Source organism: Cetorhinus maximus, chromosome 21, assembly GCF_964194155.1.
Source record: "Cetorhinus maximus chromosome 21, sCetMax3.hap1.1, whole genome shotgun sequence".
Classification (NCBI taxonomy): Eukaryota; Metazoa; Chordata; class Chondrichthyes; order Lamniformes; family Cetorhinidae; genus Cetorhinus; species Cetorhinus maximus.
The window spans coordinates 10,789,714-10,816,788 of NC_135899.1; the positions used below are offsets into that span (position 1 = coordinate 10,789,714).

At 44.2% G+C, this 27,075-nt stretch overlaps 2 protein-coding genes across 6 annotated transcripts in view; both read right to left on the reverse strand.

Annotated features, from left to right (window-relative positions):
* The window catches only part of LOC144695670 (uncharacterized), a 278,313-nt gene that overhangs the window by 237,462 nt on the left and 13,776 nt on the right, over positions 1–27,075 (reverse strand). The window lies entirely within an intron of this gene.
* LOC144695669 (FK506-binding protein-like) lies at positions 2,250–13,581 on the reverse strand. 5 transcript variants are annotated; one of them, XM_078566599.1, is made up of 5 exons: positions 12,777–13,161; positions 11,698–11,826; positions 6,442–6,495; positions 4,321–4,478; positions 2,250–3,867 (listed from the first exon to the last, which is right to left on the reverse strand). In XM_078566599.1, exon 5 carries the CDS (start codon positions 3,749–3,751, stop codon positions 2,807–2,809), a length of 945 nt encoding a protein of 314 aa, XP_078422725.1. In that variant the 5' UTR covers positions 3,752–3,867; positions 4,321–4,478; positions 6,442–6,495; positions 11,698–11,826; positions 12,777–13,161; the 3' UTR covers positions 2,250–2,806. The 5 variants fall into 5 exon arrangements, with proteins under 5 accessions (XP_078422725.1, XP_078422723.1, XP_078422724.1 ...); XM_078566597.1 differs by lacking the exons at positions 4,321–4,478; positions 12,777–13,161 and adding an exon at positions 13,514–13,581; XM_078566598.1 differs by lacking the exons at positions 4,321–4,478; positions 12,777–13,161 and adding an exon at positions 13,559–13,576.

The following is a 27,075-nucleotide window of genomic DNA, read 5'->3' on the forward strand; positions in this document are numbered from 1 at the left end:
CTGGAAGTGTGGACGGTGCCCGGCGTGATCTCTGCTGAAACCCTCCTGCAACGACAGGATTTAGGCTAGTCTTGTCTGATACCATGGCAGACCATGTTAAAAATTCCTGTTGATACCAATGGACCCTTTGCAACTTCATAGGCCACCACTGACCTGGGATTTATCCTCTGCTGATTTTATAATACCGGAGGTGGGGCAAACCCTGGCTAAGCTATTCTCTGGCAGGTTCAACCAACAAGGAATAGAGGGGTGCAGCAGCAAGTTTCCATCCATATATTCTCCACATCCACTGAAAAAAGTCATTAGGTATGAGCAGAACAGCTGAGCCTGAAAGCACAATAGTGACTTAATACGACATACCTTAGATTCAATAACTTCACAAGGCTTGGGAAGGTAAAGGGGAGAACTGCAATAGCCTCACAATTATTCTTTGTACTGTAACATTGCAGGTGTCATATTTTCAAACACCAAACCCTACCTGCTTTCACCATTTGTCAATTCTCCAAAGTGTGGGTAAATGTTCAGCTACATCTTCAGCCTCATACCAATGATGAAAGGCTTTAGTTACATAGACATTTGATAAAGTGCTACATCAAAGGTTATTGTGGAAAGTAAAAGTTCATGGTGTCGGTGATAACATATTAGCCTTGATAGAAGATTGGATGGCTGGCTGGCTGGCAGAAAAAAGAGCATGCATAAATGAGTTTGTCTGATTGGTAGGATGTGACCAGTGGAATCCCACAGGTGTCTGTGCTGGGGCCTCAACTTGTTACAATTTACATCAATGACTTAGGTGAGGGAAGCAAAGGCATGGCAGCTAAATTTGCAGGCAGCACAAAGATAGGTAGGAAATTATGTCGTGAAAAAGACATGAGGAGTCTGCAGACAGATATAGGTAGGTTGACTGACTGACCAAAAATCTTGCAGATGAAGTGTAACATGGGAAAATGTGAAGTTGTTAACTTTGGCAGGAAGAATAAAAAGGCAGAGTATTACCAAAACGGAGAACAACTGTGGAATTCCGTGGTGCAGCGGGATCTAGGTGTTCTCGTGCATGAGTCACAAAAAGTTAGTATTCAGGTACAGCATGAAATCAAGAAGGCTAAGAATGCAGCACCTTTATTACGGAAGGATATGAACATAAAAGTAAGGATGATATGCTTCAGTTATACGGGGCACTGGTGAGACCGCATCTCGAATGCTGTGTGCAGTTTTGGTCTCCTTATTTAAGGAACGATGTAAATGATTTAGGAGGTGGTTCAGAGGAGGTTTACTAGATTGATAGCTGGAATGAGCGTGTTTTCTAATGAGGAAAGGTTGGACAGGCTGGACTCGTTGCCACCGGAGCTTGGAAGAGTGACGGGTGACTTGTTTGAAGTATGTAAGATCCTGAATGGTCTTGACAAGGTGGACGTGGAAAGGATGTTTCCTCTTGTAGGTGAGTCCAGAACTAGGGGTAACTGCTTTAAAGATAGGGGTTGCCTTTATAGGACAGACGCAAAGAAATTTTTTTTCCTCCGAGGCTTGTGAGATTTTGGAACTCCCTGGCTCAGAAGGCAGTGGAAGAAGGATCATTGAATATTTTTAAGGCAGAGGTAGATATATTCTTGTTAAACAAGGGAATCAAGGGTTATCGGGGGTAGATAGGGATGTAGAACTTGAAATACAAACAAATCAGCCATGATCTTATTGAATGGCGAAGCAGGCTCGAGGGTCCGAATTGCCTACTGCTGCTTTTTCATATGTTCTTAGAAACATGAAATGTTTCTCCATGGAAGAGAGCAGAATAAGAGGAGATTTGGTGGAGGTGTTCAAAATCAGGAAGGGTTTTGATAGGAGTAAATAAGGAGAAAGTATCTCCAATGGTAGAGTACAGAGATTGAAGGTAATTGGTGAATTCCGGACATTCTACATTCACAAACAGCATTGATCCAGAAGAGCCCATTCACACTGCTTGGTGGAATGATAGGAACAGTCTTAATGATCCTGCTCTCCAACAGCACAGTAGGTCAAGCGTATTTGCCATGATGACTGCTTTCTAAGAAGTTTCATATTAACTATGCGTCAGAGACACGTTCCCACTGTCAAACTCCAACCTAAATAGTAATTTTCCCTCAAAGCAAACAACTATTATTTTGTTAAACTTGCAATAGAACAAATTTGACACAATTACTTTAACAGCAAGATATCTTCTGGTCCACATGGGTTAACATTCATCTGCAAAACATCCAATTTGGTGAGGGCAGCTGCACAGGAAATTTGGCAGTTTATTTAAAAACTTACACACAACATTACAGGTGCCACAGTTTGAAATGTCAAAATCTGAGTTTTCATATAATCAGGAGCCAGAAATTTCCAAGCTCTTGGCAATATGCAAATTTCTCTCATCACATTGCAATCAAACTCTGGCTCGCCTTAGTGCTGACCCAGTCGAGTTAATGCAGCATGTAATGAATGACAGTTACGGTTAGCAGCTAAAACTCACCGCAGTCTTCAGGTATCCAGACTACCCACAATCAAAGTCACAGGAAATCACCCAGTTTTCATTATATTCAGAACTGTGTGGATGACTAACAATTAATTTGATATTATAATCATGAATAAACTTGTGGAATGAGCTGCCTGGATCTCTTGCGATATCATTTTATAGCAGTTATAACCCCAAGGTATAGTACCAATACTGAAATATCCTTTAACACGTACATTTTGTTAGGCCAAAACATGGCGTTTTCCTGTGGTCAAGTGCTATTTTGTCAATGAAAAACGTTGCTGCGATTTGATTATTTATCCAAGTGTGTACAAACATTCAGATGAACAGCTTACTCATTGCCTTGCCCATTTTTTCGTTTTGAGCTTTGACCTGCTCATTAAGAACTCTGAGTTGCTGTGCCGCAGCAGAGTTTCCCGGCTCCAATTTCAGCACTCTCCTCAAATCGCCTTTGGCTTTGTCAAATTCATTAATGGAGGCATAGGCCTGACCCCTTCGGTACAGACACTTCATGGAGTCAGGGTCGATCTCCAGTGCCTTTGAGCAGTTCTGGATGACATTTCTGTACTGCTTCTGTTTTATCTGGCAGGCAGCCAGGTTCGAGTACAATGCCTTTCTAGTCTGGTCGTACTCCTCTCCCTTCTCGAGAGGGACGTCATATTTCGCTGTCACCAGCAGCCTCAGTGATTTTGCGTACCGCAGAGCAGCTCCAAAGAGATTCCCACTTTTAAAATATTCTGTGCCTTTGGCTTTGTGTTGCATGGCCACCTGCCACTTTTCCTCAAATCCCATTTGCCAGGAGTCCTGGTGGAGGGTGAACTCTTCCAGTTTCACAGTCAATCTCAGTTTTTTCCCACGGTCTGTGAATATCTCCGCCAATCCCAGAGCCAGGAGTATCTCACACTGCTCTCCCAGCAGCATCGTTTCAACACATTTCTCGATTATTTGTGCAAACTGGGTATCGCTTTCCCCAAGAATCATCTCAACTGATCGATTGATCCCATTCTGGAAATGTGTCGCTGTGTCAAAATTGCAGGAGGGTTCTACTTCCACACAAACACGACACTTAGAGCCTTCTTTAGGTTTGTCGAGGCCACTACCCCTCTGTAGAATTTTCTTCACAAAGGAACCATCTGGGCACGCCAAAGTAAAAGGTTCAGGATTAGTCCACTCTTTAGAGGGAGTATTTGGATTTCTAGCTTCTTCTGGTCCATCACTCTGATTGGTGACCTCCAAGGTCTCACTCAATTGGCTTGCAGCCATTATTCCTCAATTTGAATGATCATTCCCACCTCACTGAGGCACAGTTGGTGCATAAAAATCTGACTGAGGTAATGGTTCCCAAGTCACGTACAGAAATCGACTCACTCAGTAATCATCTGCAAGTTTATTTTTGAAAAATAAAATACCAAAGATTATATGAGCATTCAAAATTAAGTTCACAATTTTTCCTTATAGTGCCTGATACTTGGTGATGTTCGCTTTTTAAAAAAAAGGTGCCATAAGCCATGTTGTACCACTCCCAAATAGCCACTCTTCATGCTAGTCTAAGGTACTGCAGTTAAATGTATTACCAGAGATGTCACAGCCTGATGTGTGCGTGTTTGTCTCACACCCTTTTCACAATGTCTAGCAATCAAGTGAAGAACCCTAGTTGATTTTACATTTCCTTAAGGACCAATAGCCACTGCAACAACAGCAAACTCATCACAAGGAATGTGACCTGTACAACTTAATTCCACAGCGTGCAGCACATTAATAATCAGAACAGTTCTGGAAGGTTACACACCCAAAACACTAACTCCATTTCTTTCTCCACAGATGCTGCCGACCTGCTGAATATTCCCAGGATTTTCTGTTTTTATTTCAGATTTCCAGCATACGTGGTATTTCATTTTTGTAATTGTGGTAAATGGTTGTTTTACAAGTTGGAGGATGGTAGACAGTGGTCTTCCCCAAGGTTCTATGCTAGAACCACTTTTATTTTTCGCTGTATATAATAACTTGCATATTAGAACACAGTAAAATTTCAAAATTTGATGATACCAAACTGGAGGTGTGGCTGACAATGAGGATGATGCAGGGCATAGACTAGCAAAATGGGCAGACAAGTCGCAGATGGAATTTAATACAGAGAAGTGTAAGTTGATGCATTTTGGCAGAAGGGATAGGGAGAGGCAATACAGACTTAATGGCACAGTCTAAAGAGAGTACAGAAACAGGGTGAGGATGGGGGAGGTTCATGTGCATAGATCTTTGAAGCTGGCAGGACATAATGAGTTAGTAGTTAACAAAACATATGCGTTCTTGAGGTTCATAAATAGACTTATTGAGTACAAAAGCAGGCAAATTGTGCTGACCATTCATAAAGCTCCAGTTAGGACATAACTACAGTATTTCATCCAGCCCTGGTCACCACTTTAGGACGGTTTTGAGGGTTCTTGAGAGGGTGCTTGAGAGGGTGCAGAGGAGATTTTCAGGATGGGTCCAGGGATGAGGGATATTAGCTACACATTAGATTGGAGAAGCTGGAAATGTTGTTCTAGGAGTAAAGAATATTGAGGACAGATTTGATAGAGGTGTACAAGACTATGACAGGTTTAGATAAAGTAGGCAAAGAAAAGCTGTTCCCATTGTCTAATCATACAAGGTCTAGGGTACACGAATTTAAGGTTTTGGGAAAGAGATTTAGGGAAAATGTGAGGACAACTTTTTTTATTTATGCAGTGTGTGATAATGATAAGTTACATATTTATATAACATTTAACATAATGAAATGTCCCAAGTCACTTTAAGAAGCATTATAGAACAAAGTATGAGAATGAGCCAAGGAAGGAGCTATTAGATCACATGACCAAAAGTATAGTCAAAGAGATACTCTTAAAGAGGAAAGTGAGGTAGTGTGATGGAAAGGCGTTGGGAGAGAGTTCCAGAGCATACAGCCTAGGCAATTGATGGCCTATGCTCAACGGTACAACAATTACATTTTTGAATGCTCAAGGAGCCAGAATTAGGGGAGCACAGATATCTTGCAGTGGGGCTGGAGGGGATCACAGACACAGGCAAGGCAAGGACATGAAGGGATTTGTAAACAGGGATGAGAATTTTAAAATCAAGGTGTTGCTTGATTGAGACACAATGCAGATCAGTGAGCACAGGGGTGAAAGAGGAACAGGACTTTCTGCGAGTTAAGACATGGTTAGCAGAGTTTTGGATGACCTCAAGTTTACAGCGGGTAGAATGTGCGTGACCAGCAAGGAGTGCTTTGGAATAATCAAGTCTTGAGGTAATGAAGGCATGGATGAAGGTTTCAACACAACATAAGCTAAAGCAGGGGCAAAGTCTAGCAGCGTTACATAGATGGAAACAGGCAGTCTTCATGATTAAATGAATGAGGTCAAAAGCTCATCTCGGGGTCAAGTGTGGCACCAAGGTTGCAAACAGATTGGTTCAATCTGAGACTGTTGCCAGGGAAAGGGATGAAGTTGGCAGCTAGGAAACATAGTTTGGAGTGCAGACTAAAAACGATGGTTCCAGCCTTCCCATTATTTACTTGGAGGAAATTTCTGCTTATCCAGTACTGATGTTAGATAAGCAGTCTGATAATTTAGCAATAGTGGGGGAGTCGAGAGAGAGAGGTAGCGCTGAGGAAGAGCTGGGCATTGTAGATGTTAAAACTAACGCCGAGATAATATCGCCGAGGGGCAGCACATAGATGAAAAATAGGAAGGGCCAAGCATAGGTTCTTGGAGGACACCAGAGGTAACAGTGTGGAAGCATCAGAAGAAGTCATTGCAAGTGAACCTATGACTATGATTAGATAGCTAAGAATAGAACCAGATGAGAGCAGTAGCACCCAGCTGGATGATAGAGGAGGTGTTGGAAAAGGATGGTGTGGTCAACCATGTCAAAGGTGGCAAACAGATCGAGAAGGACGAGGAGGAAATGTTTACCTTTATCACTGTCACATAGGGTGCCAGTTGTGACTTTGATAGCTGTTTTGATACCTGTGGCAGGGACAGAAACCTGATTAGAGGGATTGAAACATGGCATTCCAGAAAAGATTTGAATGCATTTGGTAGGCGACAACACATTCAAGTACTTTGGATAGGGAAAGGAGGTTGGAGATGGTATGGTAGTTTACAAAGACGATAGTTTACAAATGTTTTTTTTTGAGGAGCGGGGTTATTACTGCAGATTTAAAGGAGAGAGGAACAACACATGAAGAGAGAGAACTCCTAACAATATCAGCTAAGTGGAGGACAAGAGGGAACACTGGGTGGTCAGCAGTTTAGTGGGAATAGAATTAAGGGAGCAGGAGGTGGATCTTCTGGACAAAATGAGCTCAGGGAGGGCATGTGGGCAGGTAGGAAAGAAACTAGAGAATGATGTGAGTTCAGGGCCTGGACAAGGGGAGCCTTAGAGCAAGTTTGGCCAAGTGGGCTAGTGGAAGGGAGAAATGCAGGCAAAGGTAGCTGATTGGGTAGTCTGAATGACCTTGATCTAAAAGACAAAGAAGTCAATGAGCCCCTTGTAATTATTGTTTGAATGGTGATTACTTGGAACTAGCTGCTTATGCTGGAAGCAGAGGCGATGAATGATTTCAAATGGAAACTGGATGAACACTTGAGGGAAATAAATTTGCAGGGCTGCAGGTTTAGAGTCATGGAATGGGACTGCCTGAATTGCTCTACAGGGAGCTGGCATGGTCTCAATGGGCTGAATGGCCTCTTTCTGTGCAATGATGCTGTGCTATGCTTCTCCCATTCCTGTTGCGCACCTACAGTCTGATAACTCCTCTACTGTTTTACAGAGGTGGGAATTCCCACTCAACGGAAATACCAGCAGGGACCCATAATTTAATGGGTCAGAAATGTAATCAAGATTTGTGATAGGATAATTTCTGATACCAGGGAGATGGCAATGTCTGTACATTCTGCGGAGGTATCTGGGGACAATACACTACTGTGTAGGTAAGGCTGGGCCTCTCAGCACATGCTACTTCAAACACATTGGGAGGTGATGGCATAGTAGTATTGTCACTTGACTAGTAATCCAGAGGCCCAGGGTAATGCTCTGGAGGCCCGGGTTTGAATTCAATAAAAATCTGGAATTAAAAGTCTAATGATGACCATGAAACCATTCTCGATTGTCATAAAAACCCATCTGATTCACTACTGTACTTTAGGAAAGGAAATCTGCCGTCCTTACCTGGTCTGGCCTACATGAGACTCCAGAACCACAGCAATGCGGTTGACTCTTAAATGACCTCTGAAATGGCTTTAACAAGCCACTCAGTTGTATCAAACTCCTCAAAATAGGAATGAAACTGGACGGATCACCTGGCATCGACTAGGAACCGGGAATGACAATGGCAAACTCAGCCCAGTCGACCCTGCAAAATCCTCCTTACTAACATCTGGGGGGGCTAGTGCCAAAATTGGGAGAGCTGTCTTACAGACTAATCAAGCAACACCTGGACATAGTCATACTCACAGAATCATATCTTAGATAATGTCCCAGGCACCACCATCACCATCCCTGGGTATGTCCTGTCCCACCAGCAGTCAGGAGGGAGTTGCCCTGGTGAAGTCTTGTGGCATCAGGTCAAACACAGGCAAGGAAACCTCCTGCTCATTACCACATACCACCCTCCCTCAACTGATGAATTAGTGTTCCTCCACGTTGAAAACCACTTGGAGGAAGCACTGGGGGGTGAGGCGGGGGGGTGAGGTGGGGGGGGGGGGCGCGCAGAATATACTCTGGATGGGGGACTTCTATATCCATCACCAAGAATGTCTAGTTAGCACCATTACTGAACCGAGCTGGCCAAGTCCTAAAGGACAAAGCTACTAGACAGAGTCTGCGGCAGGTGATGAGGGAACCTACAAGAGGGAAAAACACGTGTCTGTCCATGACAGTATTGGTAGGAGTGACCGACACACAGTCAATGTGCAGACGAAGTCCCGCCTTCATATTGAGGCAACCCTCCACTGTGTGGCACTACCACCATGCTAAATGGGATAGATTTCGAACAAATCTAACAGCTCAAGACTGGGCATCTATGAGGCGCTGTGGGCCATCAGCAGCAGAAGAATTGTATTCGAACATAATCTGTAACCTCATGGCCTGGCATATCCCCCACTCTACCATTACCATCAAGCCAGGAGATTAACCCTGGTTCAATGAAGAGTGCTGGAGCATGCCAAGAGCAGCACCAGGCATACCTAAAAATGAGGTGTCAACCTGATGAAGCTATAATACAGGACTGCTTGCGTGCCAAATGGCATAAGCAGCAAGTGATTGACAGAGCTAAGCAGTCCCACAACCAACAGATCAAAAATAAGCTCTGCAGTCCTGCCACATCCAGCTGTGAATGGTGGTGGACAATTAAACAACTAACTGGAAGAAGAGGCTCCACAAATATCCCCATCCTCAATGCTGAGGGAGCCCAGCACATCAGTGCAAAAGATAAGGCTGAAGCATTCGCAATAACATTCAGCCAGCAGTGACAAGTGGATGATCTATCTCTGCTTCCTCCAGAGGTCCCCAGCATCACAGATGCCAGTCTTCAGACAATTCGATTCACTCCATATGATATCAGCAAATGGCCGAAGGCACTGGATAGTGCAAAGGCTGTGGGCCCTGACAATATTCCGGCAATAGTACTGAAGACTTGTGCTCCAGAACTTGCTGCGCCCCTAGCCAAGCTGTTCCAGTACAACTACAACATTGGCATCTGCCCGGCTATGTGGAAAATTTCCCAGTTATATCCTGTGTACAAAAAGCAGGACAAATCCAACCTGGCCAACTACTGCCCCATCAGTCTACTCTCGATCATCAGCAAAGTGATGAAGGAGTGTTTGACAGTGTAAACAAGTGACACTTGCTCAGCAATAACTGCTCACTGATGCCCAGTTTGGGTTTGCCAGGGCCAGTCAGACTCATTACAGCCTTGATTCAAACATGGACAAAAGAGCTGAACTCCCGAGGTGAGGTGAGGTGAGAGTGACTGCCCTTGACATCAAGGCCATATTTGACTGAGTGTGGCATTAAGGAGCCCTAGCAAAACTGGAGTCAACAGGAATCAGGGGGAAAACTCTCCGCTGGTTAGAGTCAAATCTAGCACAAAAGAAGATAGTTGTGATTGTTGGAGGTCGGTCACCTGAGCTCTAAGGCATCACTGCAGGAGTTCCACAGGGTAGTGTCCTTGGCCCAACCATCTTCAGCTGCTTCATCAATGACCTTCCTTCCATCATAAGGTCAGAGGTGGGAATGTTTGCTGATGATTGCACAATGTTCACCACCATTCGCAACTGCTCAGATACTGAAGCAGTTCATGTCCAGATGCAGCAAGACCTGGACAATATCCAGGCTTGGGCTGACAAGTGCCAAGCAATGACCATCTCCAACAAGAGAGAATCTAACCCTGACATTCAAAGGCATCACCAAATCCCCCACTATCAATATCCTGATTATCATTGACCAGAAACTGAACTTGACTAGCCATATAAATACTGTGGCTACAAGAGCAGGTCAGAGGCTAGGAATCCCACGACGGGTAACTCACCTCCTGACTCCCCAAAGCCTTTCCCAACATCTACAAGGCACAAGTCAGGAGTGTGATGGAATACTCCACACTTGACTGAATGAGTGCAGCTCCCACAACACTCAAGAAGCTTAAAATATAGAAAATGTATCGCACAGGAGGTGGCCATTCAGCCTATTGTATTCGTGCCAGCCGACAAAGAGCTCTCCAGCCCAAATCCCACATTCTAGTTCTTGGTTACAACACCTCAAGTGTGGATCTAAGTATTTTTAAATGCAATGAAGGTTCCTGCCTCTACCACCCTTTTAGGCGGTGAGTTCCAGGCCCCCACCACCTTCTAGTGAAAAAATTATTCAACTCCCCTCTAATCCTTCTAACAATTGCTTTAAATCTGTGCCTTGTTGGTTATTGACCTCTCTGCTGAGGAAAATCAGTCCTTCCTATCCACTCTATCAAGACCCTGATAATTTTGTACACTTCAATTAAATCTCCTGTCGTCAGGCTAGGACTGTGTAAAAAGCTAGGCCGCACCTAGAGTCTTATAGGAAGGATCACACTGGAGAAGGTACAGAGGGGATTTGCAAGGGTTTTGCCAGGAATGAAGAATTTGAGCTGTAAAGAAAGATTGGATAAGCTGGATTGTTTGGAGCAGTGTTGGCTGCCTCCCTGATCTTACTTTACAGAAGGCACTTTACAGCCTTCCGGACTGAATATCGAGTTCAACAACTTTAGATCATGAACTCTCTCCTCCATCCCCACCCCCTCTCCAATCCCCCTTTTTCCAATAATTTATATATATTTTTCTTTTCCCACCTATTTCCATTATTTTAAAATGTATTTCCATCCATTGTTTTATCTCTACCTTTTAGCCCATTCTCCCCCACCACCACCACTAGGGCTATCTGTACCTTGCTCGTCCTGCTTTCTACCCTTAATGTCACCATTAGCACATTTCTTAGCTAATATCACCACCATCAACACCTCTTTGTCCTTTTGCCTATGACATCTTTTGGCAATCTCCACCTATCACTGGCCCTCTATCCAGCTCTACCTGTTCCACCGCCCCCTTAAACCAGCTTATATTTCACCTCTTTTCTATTTTTCCTTAGTTCTAATGAAGAGTCTTTCTGACTCGAAAGGTTAACTGTATTCCTCTCCGCAGATGCTGTCAGACCTGCTGAGTTTTTCCACGTACTTTTGTTTTTGTCCCTGATCTTATATTCTACATCTCAGCTAATAAAGGCAAAAACCCATATGGCTTCTCGATCTCCTTATCTATCTTATCTGCTATTTTCCCTCTATTTCTCTACACTTCTTGGTATCCTACCATTTATCGTGCGTCTCTTTGCCTTGTTTGTGTTCCACAAATGTCTTACCTCGCACTTCTGAAGGGAAGTGTTTCAAACCATGCTTCCCTGACCCAAGCAGCGCTCAATAACCCTACTGGGTGTCAAAACTGGAAAAACTTTCTGCTACCTATTAGTGACGTATTTTGACTGGACAACAGGAACTTAAGCCCTTCGTCTCCAAAAGCCATTTGATCTTAAAACATCAATACTGAAAATGAACTAATTATACTTCAGAAGCCCTAATTCTTGAAAACAGTGCAACTTAATGTGTCATGATTGCAACAAAGCAGAATAAAACAATTGATACTTACACAAGCAGTAATGAGGAATTGGACTTCTTCCTTGCTTACTTGCTTTACAAGTTCATATCCATCAGCTGCCAATGTATCCACCATTGTGTGAGATCAGCAGAATACAACAGGATTGGCTATAAGGGTGCACTACATTTATTCACAAAAAAAATGGCATTAATATTTAGAAGCAATGCACATTCAGAAAGTTAAGCACAATGTTGTGAAAAAATTCTCGCTTTTGAAACTAAAAAAAAAATCTGCTTCAAAAAAATACAGTAGTTACCCTAAAATTTGAAACAAAAAATGATACTTTTCATGAAAGCAAAATACCAATAATTTTCATTTTGGATAACTATCCTGAAGGATACTTCTAAACTTCCAATATGTCAGCCATCCGTAACTCTGTCTCCCTAAGTTATGTAACCAATCTATCACTATTCATTTATTTCGAGAGGACTAGAATATAAAAGCAGGGATGTGCTGCTGAGGCTTTATAAGGCTCTGGTCAGACCACATTTAGAATATTGAGAGCAATTTTGGGCCCCGTATCTTAGGAAGGATGTGCTGACCCTGGAGAGGGTCCAGAGGAGGTTCACGAGAATTATCCCAGGAATGAAAGGCTTAACATATGAGGAACATTTGAGGACTCTGGGTCTATACTCGATGGAGTTTAGAAGGATGAGGGGGGATCTGATTGAAACTTACAGAATACTGAAAGGCCTGGATAGAGTGGACGTGGGGAAGATGTTTCCATTAGTAGGAGAGACTAGGGCCCGAGGGCACAGCCTCAAAGTAAAGGGAAGACCTTTTAGAACAGAGATGAGGAGAAACTTCTTTAGCCAGAGAGTGGTGAATCTATGGAATTCATTGCCACAGAAGGCTGTGGAGGCCAGGTCATTGAGTGTATTTAAGACCGAGATAGATAGGTTCTTGATTGGTAAGGGGATCAAAGGTTACGGGGAGAAGGTGGGAGAATGGGGTTGAGAAACTTATCAGCCATGATTGAATGGCGGAGCAGACTCAATGGGCCGAATGGCCTAATTTCTGCTCCTATGTCTTATGGTCTTATCACTAATCATTTCCTTTGCAATTTTCACCTCTCCCACCCTCTCCAATCCTTGTTGCTCCCTTGGTGAATGTGGTCCTCTCCCACTTCAATGCCTCTCTCCTCAGTCATAACCTCCCTGAACCCTTCCAGATGAATAATCACACTCCCATCAACAATAACTCTCCCCTCTCATCAGCAGTTCCCCCTCAGTAATAATTCACCGTCACCTCAATAATAATCCACCAGTAATAAACCCCCACGGAAAAAAATTCCCCATCTTCTCAGTATATATAATTCCCCTTTCCTGCTCAGTAATTACCCTCTCTCTCCCCTCAGTAATAATCCACCACACTCAATAATAATCCCCACTTACTCCCACTCAGTAAAAATCCCCCTTTCACCTCAGTAATTAAGTCCTCTCTCCCCTCAAGTAATAATCCGCCTAATAATCACCCTTTTGTCTCATAAATAATGCTCCCTCCCTACACTCTAATTTTCTATCCCCGCACACTCAGTAACAATAACCACCCTCAGTAATAATCTCCTCGCCCCTCAGTAATAACCCCACCTCCCTCCCCCCTCAGTAATAACCCCACCTCCCTCCCCCCTCAGTAATAACCCCACCTCCCTCCCCCCTCAGTAATAACCCCACCTCCCTCCCCCCTCAGTAATAGCCCACCTCTCGTCCCTCAGTAATAGTCCCCCTCTGCACTCAATAAAAACTGACATCCCTCCCCCGCGTATCCAGGGTTTAGAAAGCAGCCTTACAGTCCCCCCCCCCCCAACCTCCCCAGCCTCCCGGGGTATGCCGGCGGCTCGCTCTCCGCCTACCCCGCGCGAGCGACGGTTGAAGATTCAAAAACAAACCCCCCTCCCGATCGCTAGCTCCCTTCCCTCATCCACCAACCGTCAGCGGACCCCAACATCCGGAGGCGTGCCGACGTCACTTCCTTAGCAACAGCCCTTTGGTTGCCTGGGCGGCTAATGGCCGACCTTTTTTTCTCACTTTCACTCTCTTTCTCTCACTCCCTTAGCATGACTGAGTTACCTGTCAGGAATCCAGCTGACCAAGAGATGATGGCCCCCAATTTGGGAGTGAAGCGAAAGGAAGCCAAACCAATCAAATTGAAATGTTGTTCCTGGGGCCAACTGTGCCCTCGAGTGCCCGTCGCTCGTGGTTGGTTTGCCCATCCCCTCTCTCAGGGGAACCCTGGGCACAAGCAGAGCCAGGGAGGGGACACTGGCAGTCGCACTGAGCGACCCCCTCCACCACGCCCTGCCTGGACCTGTTAGTGGCCACCTTGACCAGGCCAGGCCCAGGAAGAGCAGACCAAGGAGGAGGCCATACAGCTGCCAGCTCCCCTCCTCCACACTGGGAGGGCAGGGATGGGCAAAGATGAGGAGTGGGGGAGCTGAAGTGCAGCCAGAAACTCAAGAGCAGCTCATTCAAATGGTGCGACACCGTGGTCTGAGGAAAAAAACGATGAGAAAGGAGGAAAGAAAGGAGCTCAACAAATGATGAAGGCGCAATGGCTCGACTTTCGACTCAGCAGCCCTGGAAAACCTGAAGCCGACAGCCAAGCTGATAATAGTTCAGTTACCTCGGTGTCAAATAGAGGTTCTACTGATGTTGTTAAGGCACCTTCTTACAAATGGCCACTGGCAAAGAGCACATTTCAAGCTGTGGCTCCACTCAGTGATCCTGCCTCTTGTCTGCTAATTTCTACAGAGAATAAGGACATGGCGGAGAACACTTAATGCAAACTGGAAAGGAGAGTCCAAAAGGTAAAAAACACACTGCTGTTGAACTGTATCCCCAGGTCAAGCTCACAGGCAATCAGTTACTTTGGAAGGTGTTACCAAAGCAAAATACTGTGGATGCTGGCAATCTGAAATAAAAGCAGAAAATGCTGGAAAGACTCAGCAGGTCAGGCACCATTTGTAGAGTGGGAGAAACATTTCAGAAATGTTTCAGGTCAATGAATTTTCATGCCAGAAGATCTTTCGATGCTGCAGTGGGATCTTCAGCCAGTCATTTGTATCTAGACGCATAAAACAAGACTCAGGTCTCATGTTTGCCATGAGTAGTACGTTCATTGGTTTCACAGCCTCAGGGCATCCCAAAGTGCTTTACACCCAATAAAGTACTTTTGAAGTGTAAACACGGGTGCAATTAGGGAAATGCGGCAACCAATTTGCACAAGTAAGCTCCCACAGGCAGAAATTAGATAATGGCCAGATTATCATTTTTTTAATGATGTTGATTGAGTGATAAATATTGCCAGAACACCATCGAAAACTTACCTGCTCTTCTGAATAGTGGAATCTTTTACATTGGCCTGAGAGGGCAGACAAGGCCTCAGTTTAACATTTCATCCAAAAATGCAGCACTCCCTCAACCACAGAAGTGTCATCTTTCACATGACACAAATGATGCTAACACACCTCGGGTTACTCTGCAAGAACCCTGACTGCTGCCCTGTTTGACCCTTTCCATTCCAATCTGTTACATTCGCCTAAAGGTTCTTGTGCGGCAATGAAAGAGCTGCTACACTATTATTTCCATCCAAAGAGAACAAGGCAGTCACCATCTGACCTAAGCTTCAGAGTCAGTACGCAGGTTGGGGAGTGCCACCAGGGACCTGATGTTCCTCCCAGGAAGAGGAAGAGAAGGGTGTCCATTTAGAGGGAACTAATGTGCAGATAGCTGATCAGAGGTAAACTCCCTGATTGACAACTCGTTTTGGTATGGGACAGCTTTTGACACCACTGTGGGTGCTGGTGGCCCAAGCTTTGGGTCCACATGAGCAGATCCCTCCACATACCCCAGAACCCATCACCACAGGATGCAATGCAGAAGACCAGGTGACTATCCACATCCGCCCATCTTCAGGCAATTGGCAGCCCAAATTCAAAGGCTGCTAGGTAACAGTAAGTAAAGTCAACCCAAATATATGTAAGGTGAAAACGTCAGCTTAATTGCGGGAAACCTATCCTGCTTAAACCATTCCATTTTCCCAGAGGTTATTATCTTAACAAATAAAAGCTGCTATAATTTCCATTCAAAGTGAGCTAGAGTACAAACAGAACAATGGATCCAGATCCATCAATTCTAATCCTACAAGGGACCAGGGCTAATAGGCCTAAGAGAAAGTGTTGTAGGACAAATGCCAGTCAGAGTCCGAAGTTGCTTAAAGCGAGGAAATATTTATTTTAAGCATAGAAGGAAAAGATTCAAGCTGCAGAATCTCTCAAATTTCAGTTACAATAACATACATTTTTACACAATACAGCTACAGCTAACTGGGCATGTTTTGTCTGAAAGCTAGTGGGAAAGTACAAGATGTAAGAAAAACATAACAGCTCAAGCTTATCGGCTACAGTGACTTCATCTCTAACAAAACACATCTAGAAAAGACAAGCCAGGTGTGTGAGCTAAGAGTTATGGAAAAATACAGCAAAGGACACAGCTTTCACAAGCATAACTCATAGTAATTTCATTAACCCTTTATTTCCCACATTGGACAGCATGCACATTATAATACTGGAAATGACAGACGAGTGGTGGCCACATCCTGACCCTTGAACGTGACATGATATGAAGCTACTAGCTCGACCGACTTAACAACCTCAGTCGCTTTCCATTGAATATGTTTGCAGCCTGACACTCCGTCAATTGGTATCAAGAAAGAAAGTAAAGAGAGGCCCTGGTTCTGTTAAAAGCAAAATACTGCAGATGCTGGAAATCTGAAACAAAAACAAAAATTGCTGATAAAACTCAGCAGGTCTGACAGCATCTGTGGAGAGAAAGACAGAGTTAACGTTTCGAGTCCATATGACTCTTCATACAAGTTATACGTATTGCCAGAGGAAAAATTATTCTTGCTGACCCTTGGCCTTATCAAAGGTACAGGTGAGTCACCGTACTAACTTATCCATCTAGGTAGTCATCAGAAAAATCACTGTTGTTGCAACCGTCGATTTCTCTGCATGGTTGGTACATCATTTGTTTCAGACTGCTTTTCACACCATTTATAAAGCTTAGTATCCGGGTGTATATTACATATTTACTTTGACTATTAACAGAACCAGGGACAAAAACAAAAATTGCAGGAAAAACTCAGCAGGTCTGACAGCATGTGGCTCTAGAAATATGGGCGGTAGAATCAATTGGTGCTTGGGAGGGGCAAATGCATAAGGAATATCACCTCTACATACCTTTGAAATCATAGAATCATAAAGTGCTTCAGCTCTGATGAAAGCTATTGGGGCCATGGAGACTGTGTCGGCTCTTTCGGCAAGCATTACAGTTAGGTCCTCTCTCCCCACTCACCCCTTTTCCCCTTTCTCCTTCAAGATTTTATCCAATTCCTTTTGTGAGAGCTACTGACGAATCAGTATCCACCACCCTGTCAGGCAGTCCATTATAAATCCTAACGACTCGTTGTGTAAAAAAGTTTCTCCATTCTTGTCGCTGAACTCTGTGCCCTATGGCTTTTGATCCTTCAGCCATAGGAAGCAATTTCTCTTTGTTTGCTCAATCTAAACCCTTCAAACTTTTAATTACTACTTCCAAATTTCCTCTTAGCCTTCTCAACTCTAAGGAGATCAATTGCAGCTTCTGCAGTCAATCCACATTGTTATACTTCCTCATTCCTGCAACCATTCTGGTAAATCTCTTATGTACCTTCACCAATCCTTCCTAAAGTGCGGTGCCCAGAATGGGGCACAGGGCTGCAGCTGAGGCCAAAATAATGTTTTATATCGGTTTAGCACAACATCCTGGCTTTTTGTACTTTATTCATCCATTTGTAAAGCCCAGGAAGCACTCTGCCCCATATGCTTTTTTAACTGGTATTGTTAACTTGTATTGCCGACTTCAAAGATTTGTGTACAAAACACTCCCAGTGTCACTGATCGAGCACCACCGCCGCCCCCCCCCCCCCAACTTTAAAGTTGTATCATTTAGCTCTATATCAAATAAATGAAACATAGATAGTCTCACACCTGGCAGGATGTTTATTGATCAAAGTTACCTTGGTATGTCGACATGATCTGTTAGAAACAAATAAACTGGCATGTTGGTTTGTTTGGAATAAGGAAGCCAAATTCCACCATGTCTACAATGAGATGGCATCCAAGACAACAGAACCTAGTTATGTTGGACGGGGATGCTACTGTGTCACTGTGGCCATTTGTGAGTATGGACCCCTCAACTGCCCTGGTCAAGCCACTTCTCTTGCTGGATTGAACCAACCCAGGTTATAAAGATAGATCATGAGGTCCTGATACCGGTGTCATCTAGCCTCATAGTGCACAGCGATATTCCTTCAGACACTGACAATTTGTTGATTCAACATGAGTATCCAATCGCCCTGACCTCCAGCCTTCCAGCACTTAATAGAATAAGCCATGATCTCAGCTACATCAGGAAAATCAGAATTTGAGAACAGATATTGAGAGGTTTGGGTTAAGAAGGAAACAATGGCAGCAGTTGAGTAACATCTCAATACACCCATGGATAATTACTTTGTTATTTGCTGCTGCCAATTATCAGAAACTTAACAAGCCCCAACAAAACGAAAGAGGAAAACAAGGATCCAGGTCAGCTGAGAGCTGTCCCCAGGGTAACATGCAGGAGAGCTCCTGGCTGATTATCAACAAATGAGATAAAGCCAAAGGGACTTGTTGAGCAATGCATACATGTCATGCGTGTTTATAGAAATGTAAAAACTGGTGGGAGAGTCAGGGTGATCTAAGGCAAAGGCAGAAAGAAAGATTGGGGGTCAAAGTGGAAAACTGATCCAGAGTGGTTTCACTCAGTTTCAAAAGGAGGGACTATTCCAGGGAATGTGGTGGTGTATGTCACTGGACTCATAATCCAGAGGACCAGGCTAATGTTCTGATGACATGGGTTCAAATCCCACAACAGCAGCTGGTGGAATTTAAATTCAATTAATAAAATCTTGAATTGAAAGTTAGCCTCAGTAATGGTGACCATGACAACCATCATTGATTGCCGCAATGTCCTTTATCCTTACCTGGTCTGGTCTACATGTGACTCCAGACCCACAGCAATGTGGTTGACTCTGAAATGGCCAAGCAAGCCATTCAATTCAAGATAAATTAAGGATGGGCAGCAAATTCTGGCCTTTCCAGCAATGCCCGGGATCCATGAAAGAATAAATTTTAAAAATGCTGATTATTGCAGCTTGGCGATCCTCCCATCAAGCCCTGCCAGGTTAATATGCCCTTGTGGCACGTTAGCTTTTGATATACCAGTTAAGCTGATGGATATTGTATTCCATTCGGGAAGAACCATTAAGAACCAGATACTTTCAAATAACAGGAAGCCTACATATTTTCGAGGACAAAAGCAAACCTACAGAATTGGAGGTCGAGGAGATTAGGATGGTATGAAAACAACCCACCTTGAATGGGAGCACGTCAGCAGTTCGATGCAATAATTACTAACTCGGAGATAAGTACATCACAAGGCAGCTGAATAATATAAACACACAGTTCCACCCGCCCCACCCCCCACAACCTTGCAAAGGTTAGCGGCCTTGGCTCAGTCAAAATTCCATAGCCTAGTGACGGAGGCTGAGCTTAATCAACTTGAAGTCTGCGGACAACCAGGTTGCATTAATTGCTTATCATTTAATGTAAGGCTATAGACGAGGTGTATAGAACAACACTCAAATATTTCTATAATATTTATATATATTTGTTGTTTAAAACCATTCAGACCTGAATCAAGCAGAAGTTAATTTTGGAAGACTGATAGCCTTTCATTGCAACTATGAGAAGAAATTCCGTAAGTACCCATCACTGGTTTCCCTTGCAGACCATTCTAATGAACAAGCACCACCTGGAGGGGAGGGGGGGATTCATGTCAACTTTGGCTGGTAGTATAAAAACAGGCAATATCATATCAACTGCTCTTTGTGTACCTCTCCTTAGACTCCAATGGGAGCTAAAAGGATATGGTATTATCATGGTTATGTTGCTGAATTGGTAATCTGAAGGCATGATGTCAAATCCCACTACTGCAGAGAGGGAAATTAAATCCAGTTAATTCAATAAAACCTGGAATTAAAAAACTAGTATCTGTAATGAGACTATGAACCAACTGGATTACTGTAAAAACCCCATTAATCCACCTGCTGTTCTTACCTAGTCTGTCCACTAGGTGACTCCAAGTGCACAGCAATGACTGACTCGGTCATCTTAAAGGAGGCCACGACATTTTTAAGTGCAATGAAGCATAAATGCTGATCTTACCAGCAACATCTCATGATTGGATAAAATAGAAATCAGGAGGGTGGTATAAAAGGGCTGAAAACCCAACATCACCCATAAAATTATCACCAAAAGTCAAAATTATTCCTCCCAGCTCACTGCACCTTCAAAATCTGGCCAGATCAGTACCCTTCAGAGTGCCTGCTAGAGACTTACAAATCCCAATAGCGAACATAAGAAAAAAGGGTAGACGAGGTTACATCTCCACCTATAAGAAAAACTGGATAATTGCACCTATTGGTCTGTATGTCTGCTGCTCAAGGGACATTGTGTGTATCCAAGATTTGGCCGAACACGTCAAAAACATTCCGACCCTTCCCCCTTCTCTCCTTTGTATGAGCATTCAAATCTGACACAAAATATGGTTGTAACATAATCCTTTTATTGTGTTCGACCAAATCTGGCATTTTGTTGGAAGTTCTTCACCAGATGTCAACTTGGTTACTTTTTGGGCTTTTAACTAATCATCCTGACCCTATCCTATTACTGTCTTAAGTCCATTGCATTGACAACAATAAATCAATAAGCACGAATCACACACACACACACACACACACACACACTATTTTTAGCAGAAGCTAAAGGATACAGTTAGCTATATTGTATCCCGACACCTTAACCCCTAAGGCACCCTGGGAGTGAACAACTTTAAGTATTATAAGCCATTTAATGCATAAAAATAAAGCAAAAACCTTAATTATATGGGATTAACCCAATTCCTAATCCTATATACGTTTATAGGGTATCTCACAGTTTCCTTTCAGGGTGGTGAAATCACTTCCTGATTCCCTCACTTATAATTCAACAACCCCACCACTTTTTATTATTTGTACCACTGTATTAAGTTTCTAACTATCCTTCAAACCTACTAAACACTAATCTACATTGTTACCATCTGGACAGTGGTAGATGTGGACCTCATGGACCTCACCAGTGCTGTTTCCCCTGAATTGTACACACCTTGCCACCAGAATTGAGCTCCTAACACTTGGGACTTCATTTGTAATTTTTAAAAATTCATTCATTCATTGCCCGTCCTTAATTGCCCTTGAGAAGGTGGTGGTGAGCTGCCTTCTTGAACCACTGCAGTCTATGTGGTGTAGGTACTGTTACGAAGGGAGTTCCAGGATTTTGACCCAGCGATAGTTCAGCTGTTTAGTCCATGTTTGAAACAAGGCCATAATGAGGTCAGGAGCCTGAGTGGCCCTGGCAGAACCCAAACTGAGCATCACTAAGCAGGTTATTGCGAAGCAAGTGCCGCTTGATAGCCGCTTGACGCCTTGCATCACTTTACAGATAGTCCAAGAGTAGACTGATGGGTGGTAATTGGCTGGGTTGGATTTGTCCTCCTTTTGGGTACAGGACATAGCTGGGCAATTTTCCAATTTGCCGGGTAGATGCCAGTGTTGTAGGGAGTTCTCTGTTTTCTTTTTACTTAATATATTAACTACTCATGGTGCATCATTCTTTTACAATCAAAATGTACATCCCCCCATAAGGCCCAGAATTAAGGAATGGTTACAGCACAGAAGGAGCCATTCAGCCCATCATGTCCATGCCTCTCTCAAGAGCAATTCACCTAGTGCCACTTCCCAGACTTTTCCCTGTGGCCCTGTAAATCTTTCCTCTTCAGATAATGATCTTTTGAAAGCCCTGACTGAATCTGAAGTGATGTTCGCTCATGATTGCACAATGTTCAGGACTATTCGCGACTGAAGTAGTCCATGTCCAAAGCAATATCCTGGACAATATCCAGGCTTGGGCTGACAAGTGACAAGTAACATTTGTGCAACACAAATGCCAGACATTGACCATTTCCAACAAAAGAGAATCTAACCATCATCCCTTGACATTCAATAGCATTACCATTGCTGGATCCCCTGCTATCAACATCCTCAGAGTTTCCATTGACCAGAAGCTGAACTGGACTAGCCATATAAATATTGTGACTACAACAGCAGGTCAGAGGCTAGGAATCCTGCAGTGAGTAACTCACCTCTTGACTTCGCAAAGCCTGTCCACCATCTACAAGGCACAAGTCAGGAGTTTGATGGAATACTCTCCACTTGCCTGCATGAGTGCAACTCCAACAACACTCAAGAAGCTTAACACCATCCAGGACAAGGCAGCCCACTTGATTGGCACCCCATCCATGAACATTCGCTCCCTCCAACACCGGCACACAGCAGCAACAGTGTGTAACACCTACAAGAGGCACTGCAGGAACTCACCAAGGCTCCTCAGATGGCACCTTCCAAATCCACGACCACTACCATCTAGAAGAACAAGGGCAGCACATACATGGGAACACCACCACCTGGAAGTTCCCCTCCAAGCCACTCACCATCCTGACTTGGAAATAAATCGCCATTCTTTCACTGTCGCTGGGTCAAAATCCTGGAACTCCCTCCTTAACACCACATGGACTGCAGTGTTTCAAGAAGGCAGCTCACCACTACTTTCCCAAGGGCAGTTAGGGATGGGCAATAAATGCTGGCCTAGCTAGCGATGCCCACATCCCATGAATAAATTTTTAACATCCTTTTATTCCTCTCTCCGTCATTTACTTATCCCACTTTCCCTTAAATGCATTTTTGCCATTCACCTCAATTGTTCCATGTGGCCGCTAGTTCCACATTCAAACCATTCTTGGGGGAAAGAAGTTTCTCCTGAATTCCCTTTTGGATTTATTTGGCAGTTAATTGTCAGTCATCAGTTAACTGGTGCATTCTCCATGGCAATGACTCTACCAATCAGAGTCCATTTGCCAACGAATCCACACTCTCTTCTCATGCAGTATAAATTGTTGTTCCCTTTACATTTGGTATTCTTGTGAATTGTCCTAATGAGCTCAAGACAAAAAGCTTCGATAACATGAGTCTTTTTTCTACAATGCTCAAGTACTGTACTACCAAATACAAAGGGTCAAACAATTTTTAGTTCTGAAGCAGTGTAACATGAGGGCAGGATATAGATTTAAAGAGACAGTACACACAACACCAAAGAAAAATTGTTGCTGCAATCCTTTTTACTCAAAACAATCTCAACCTCTGATATTTGCAACGGGTTTCCAATTTCTTTCCCTTTCTGGAATTTAGCCATAGTCCACAAGGATCATAGACACCTCTCCCCATCAGAGGGAGGTAATTGGTTAGATAGCTAGAAGGGTACCACTTCACATCAAGTCGGGTAAGGCAAGTAGAGCAGGCCTCCAATAACTATCACTGCTGGTACAGAGATGGAACCAGTATTGTTGGCATCATTCTGCACTGCATTCTAGCCAACTGAGCTAACTGGCTCCCCCCATATTTCCTTTTCGAAACCCGTTCTTACTCTCCACAAAACCCAACAAAGAAATTTCTGTTTTATAGTCTTTGCTTGCTGCAAAAGGGCTAGTTGTCTCTTTTCACTCTCATTTTCAAAACTGACCTTATTTTTTACAGAAACTTTATATGCTCCTGAACAAGACACTTCAGAGAATTTGGTCAACAATTTTACCTTTCAATTACTGAATTTCCTTCTCCAGTGCTTCTATTTATAACTCTTCCTGCTTAACAATACTCATAAGCAGACGCTTCCATTGTTTCAACAGGATTTTACTCAGTTCCAGACTGTCATTTTTCAACAAGAATTTTCTTATATGTAAATATATCACATCATTAGTCCCCTCATGGAATTGATCCACAGAGTTCAACAGCTTCCATACCCCTTCTATGCAAAGAAGTTTTATTATCTACCGGCCTATGCCAATGACCTCTTGCTCTTCTAAACAGCTGTTTTCTGTCCATTGCAGGCATGTGCTCCTCAATTCCCTTAAACTCATTTTTATTTTAATTTGCATTGTGTAATCCATTAATCTCCTTGGCTAGTCTCATAATCTCGTGTACCAGTCCTCTAGCATTTTCTATTTCCTGTTCCTGTCAGCCAAAACTCTGATGCCCACTGACTAGGGGCCCATAAAAATCTTGACATTTCCTTCAAAATGTGTAGAGCCAGGATTAAAAGGAGACCTCTTCACACATCATTCCAGTGCTTGCTGACTTACGTCAGCTCCTTGTTAAGCAATGCCTCGATTTTAAAATTCTCATCCGTGTTTTCAAATCCCTCCATGACTTTGTTCCCCCAGCCACCATGGCCACCCACTACCCCCCCCCCCACCCCCACCCTACCGCCCCCCCCACCCCCCACCATCTCTGTAATCTCTATCCCCACAACCCTTCAAGTTTCTCATGTCCTGGATAACTACATTTGCAGGAAGTGTCATCAGCTGCAGCAGCTGGAGCTCCAAGTTTTGGAACTTGAGCAGCAGCTAGTGTCACTGCAGAGCATTCGCGAGTTTGAACATTTTGTTGATGGCACATTTCTAGATGTGGTCACCCCACAGCTCAAGGGCACAGAGGTGGGGAGGGAATGGATGACTGCCAGGAAGTCAAGGAGGACTTTTCTAGGCCATCCTGTTTTCTGTGCAGCAGTCCTGGGCTGGAAGCACTGAGAGGTGTATACACGGCTGCACTTTAAATGTGGCGCCTGGTGTGATGAAGCAGCGAGGTGACAGTGCAATGACACTGCAGTGCATCTTGTAGATGGTACACTCTGCTGCTACTGTGCGTCGGTGGAGGGAATGAATGTTCATGGATGGGGTACCAATCAAGTAGGCTGCTTTGTCCTGAATGGTGTCGAGCTTCTTGAGTGTTGTTGTTGGAGTTGCACTCATGATTGTGTTGATTGGGGGATTCAGTGATGGTAATGCCATTGAACGTCAAGGGACAATAGTTAGAATTCTCTCTTGTTGGAGATTGTCATTGCCTGGCACTTGTGTGGTGCAAATGTTTGTTACTTGCCATTTGTCAGCCCAAGCCTGGATATTGACCAGGTCTTGCTGCATTTGGCCATGGACTGCTTCAGTATCTGAGGAGTCGTGAATGGTGCTGAACATTGTGCAATCATCAGCAAACATCCCCACTTCTGTCCTTATGATGGAAGGAAGGTCATTGATGAAGCAGCTGAAGATGGTTGGGCTGAGGACACTACCCTGAGAAACTTCTGCAGTGATGTCCTGGAGCTGAGGTGATTGACCTCCAACAACCACAACCATCTTCCTTTGTGTTAGGTATGACTCCAACCAGCAGAGAGTTTTCCCCCTGATTCCCATTGACTCCAGTTTTTCTAGGGCTCCTTGATGCCGCACTTGGTCAAATGCTGCCTTGATCTTAAGGGCAGTCACTCTCACCTCACCTTAGGAGTTCAGCATTCTTGTCCATGTTTGAACCAAGGCTGTAATGAAGTCAGGAGCTGAGTGGCCCTGGTGGAACCCAAACTGAGCGCCAGTGAACAGGTTATTGCAAAGCAAGTGCCGCTTGATAGCACTGTTGATGATCTGTTTCATCACTTTATTGATGATCAAGAGTAGACTGATGAGGCAGTAATTGGCCAGGTTGAATATGTCCTGGTTTTTGCATACAGGACATACCTGGGCAATTTTCCACATAGCCGGGTAGATGCCAGTGTTGCAGCTCTGCTCTGGAACAGCCTGGCTATGGGTGCCGCAAGTTCTGGAGCACAAGCCTTCGGTACTATTGCTGGAATATTATCAGGGCCCATAGCCTTTGCACTATCCAGTGCCTTTAGCTGTTTCTTGATATTATATGGAGTGAATTGAATTGGCTGAAGACTGGAATCTGTAATGGTGGGGACCTTCACAGGAGGCCAAGATGGATCATCCACTCGGCACTTCTGGCTGAAGATTGTAGCAAATGCTTCAGCCTTATCTTTTGCACTGATGTGCTGGCCTCCCCCATCATTGAGGATGGGGATGGTTGTGAAGCCTCCTCCTCTAGTAAGTTGTTTAATTGTCTGCCTCCATTCATGACTGGATGTGGCAGGACTGAAGAGCTTAGTTCTGATCCATTGCTTAACTCTGTCCATCACTTGCTGGTTATGCTGTTTAGCACACAAGTCGTCCTGTGTTATAGCTTCACCAGGCTGACACCTCATTTTTAGGGATGCCTGGTGTTGCTCCTGCTCCATGCCCTCCTGCACTCTTCATTGAACCAGGGTTGATCCCCTTGCTTGATGGTAATGGTAGAGTGGGGGATATGCCAGGCCATGAGGTTACAGATTGTGCTCGAGTACAATTCTGCTGCTGCTGTTGATGGCCCACAGCGCCTCATGGATGCCCAGTCTTGGGTTGCTAGATCTGTTTGAAATCTATCCCATTTAGCACGCTGGTAGTGCCACACAACGCGATGGAGAGTATCCTCAACGTGAAGGCGGGACTTCATCTCTCCAACAACTGCGCATGTTCACATGGTCACTCCTACCGATACTGTCATGGGCAGATCCACCTGTGGCAGGCAGATTGGTAAGGATGAGGTCGAGTGTGTTTTCCCTCTTGGTTCCCTCAGCAACTGCCACAGACCCAGTCGAGCAGCTATGCCCTTTAGAACTTGGCCAGTAGGGATGCTACCGAGCCACTCTTGGTGATGGATACTCAAGTTCCCCGCGTTCTGCACCCTCAGTGCTTCCTCCAAATGGTGTTCAACATAGGCTAGTCTGTGAGACAGCTCTCCCAATTTTGGCACTAGTTAGTAAGGAGGACTTTGCAGGGTTGACAGGGCTGAGTTTGCCGCTGTTGTTTCCAGTGCCTAGGTCAATGCTGAGTGGTCTGTCCGGTTTCATTCCTATTTTGAGACTTTGTAGTGGTTTGATACAACTGAGTGGCTTGCTAGGGCATTTCAGAGTGCATTTAAAAGTCAACAACATTGCTGTGGTTCTGGAATCGCATGTAGGTCAGACCAGGCAAGGACAGCAGATTTCCTTCCGTAAAGGGTATTAGTGAACCAGATGGGTTTTTACAGCAATCGAGAATGGTTTCTTGATCATCATTAGACTTTTATTTCCAGATTTTTAGTGAATTCAAATTCCATCAACTGCCATGGTGGGATTCAAAACTGGGTACCCAGGGCATTACCCTGGGTCTTTGGATTACCAGTCTAGGGACAGTACCACTACCCCATTGCTTCCCCCCGGGGCGGAGGGTTTGGGAC

Excerpts from the sequence above, each read along its gene's own strand:
- LOC144695669 (XM_078566597.1), bottom strand. The coding sequence starts at position 3,751 with ATGGCTGCAAGCCAATTGAGTGAGACCTTGGAGGTCACCAATCAGAGT.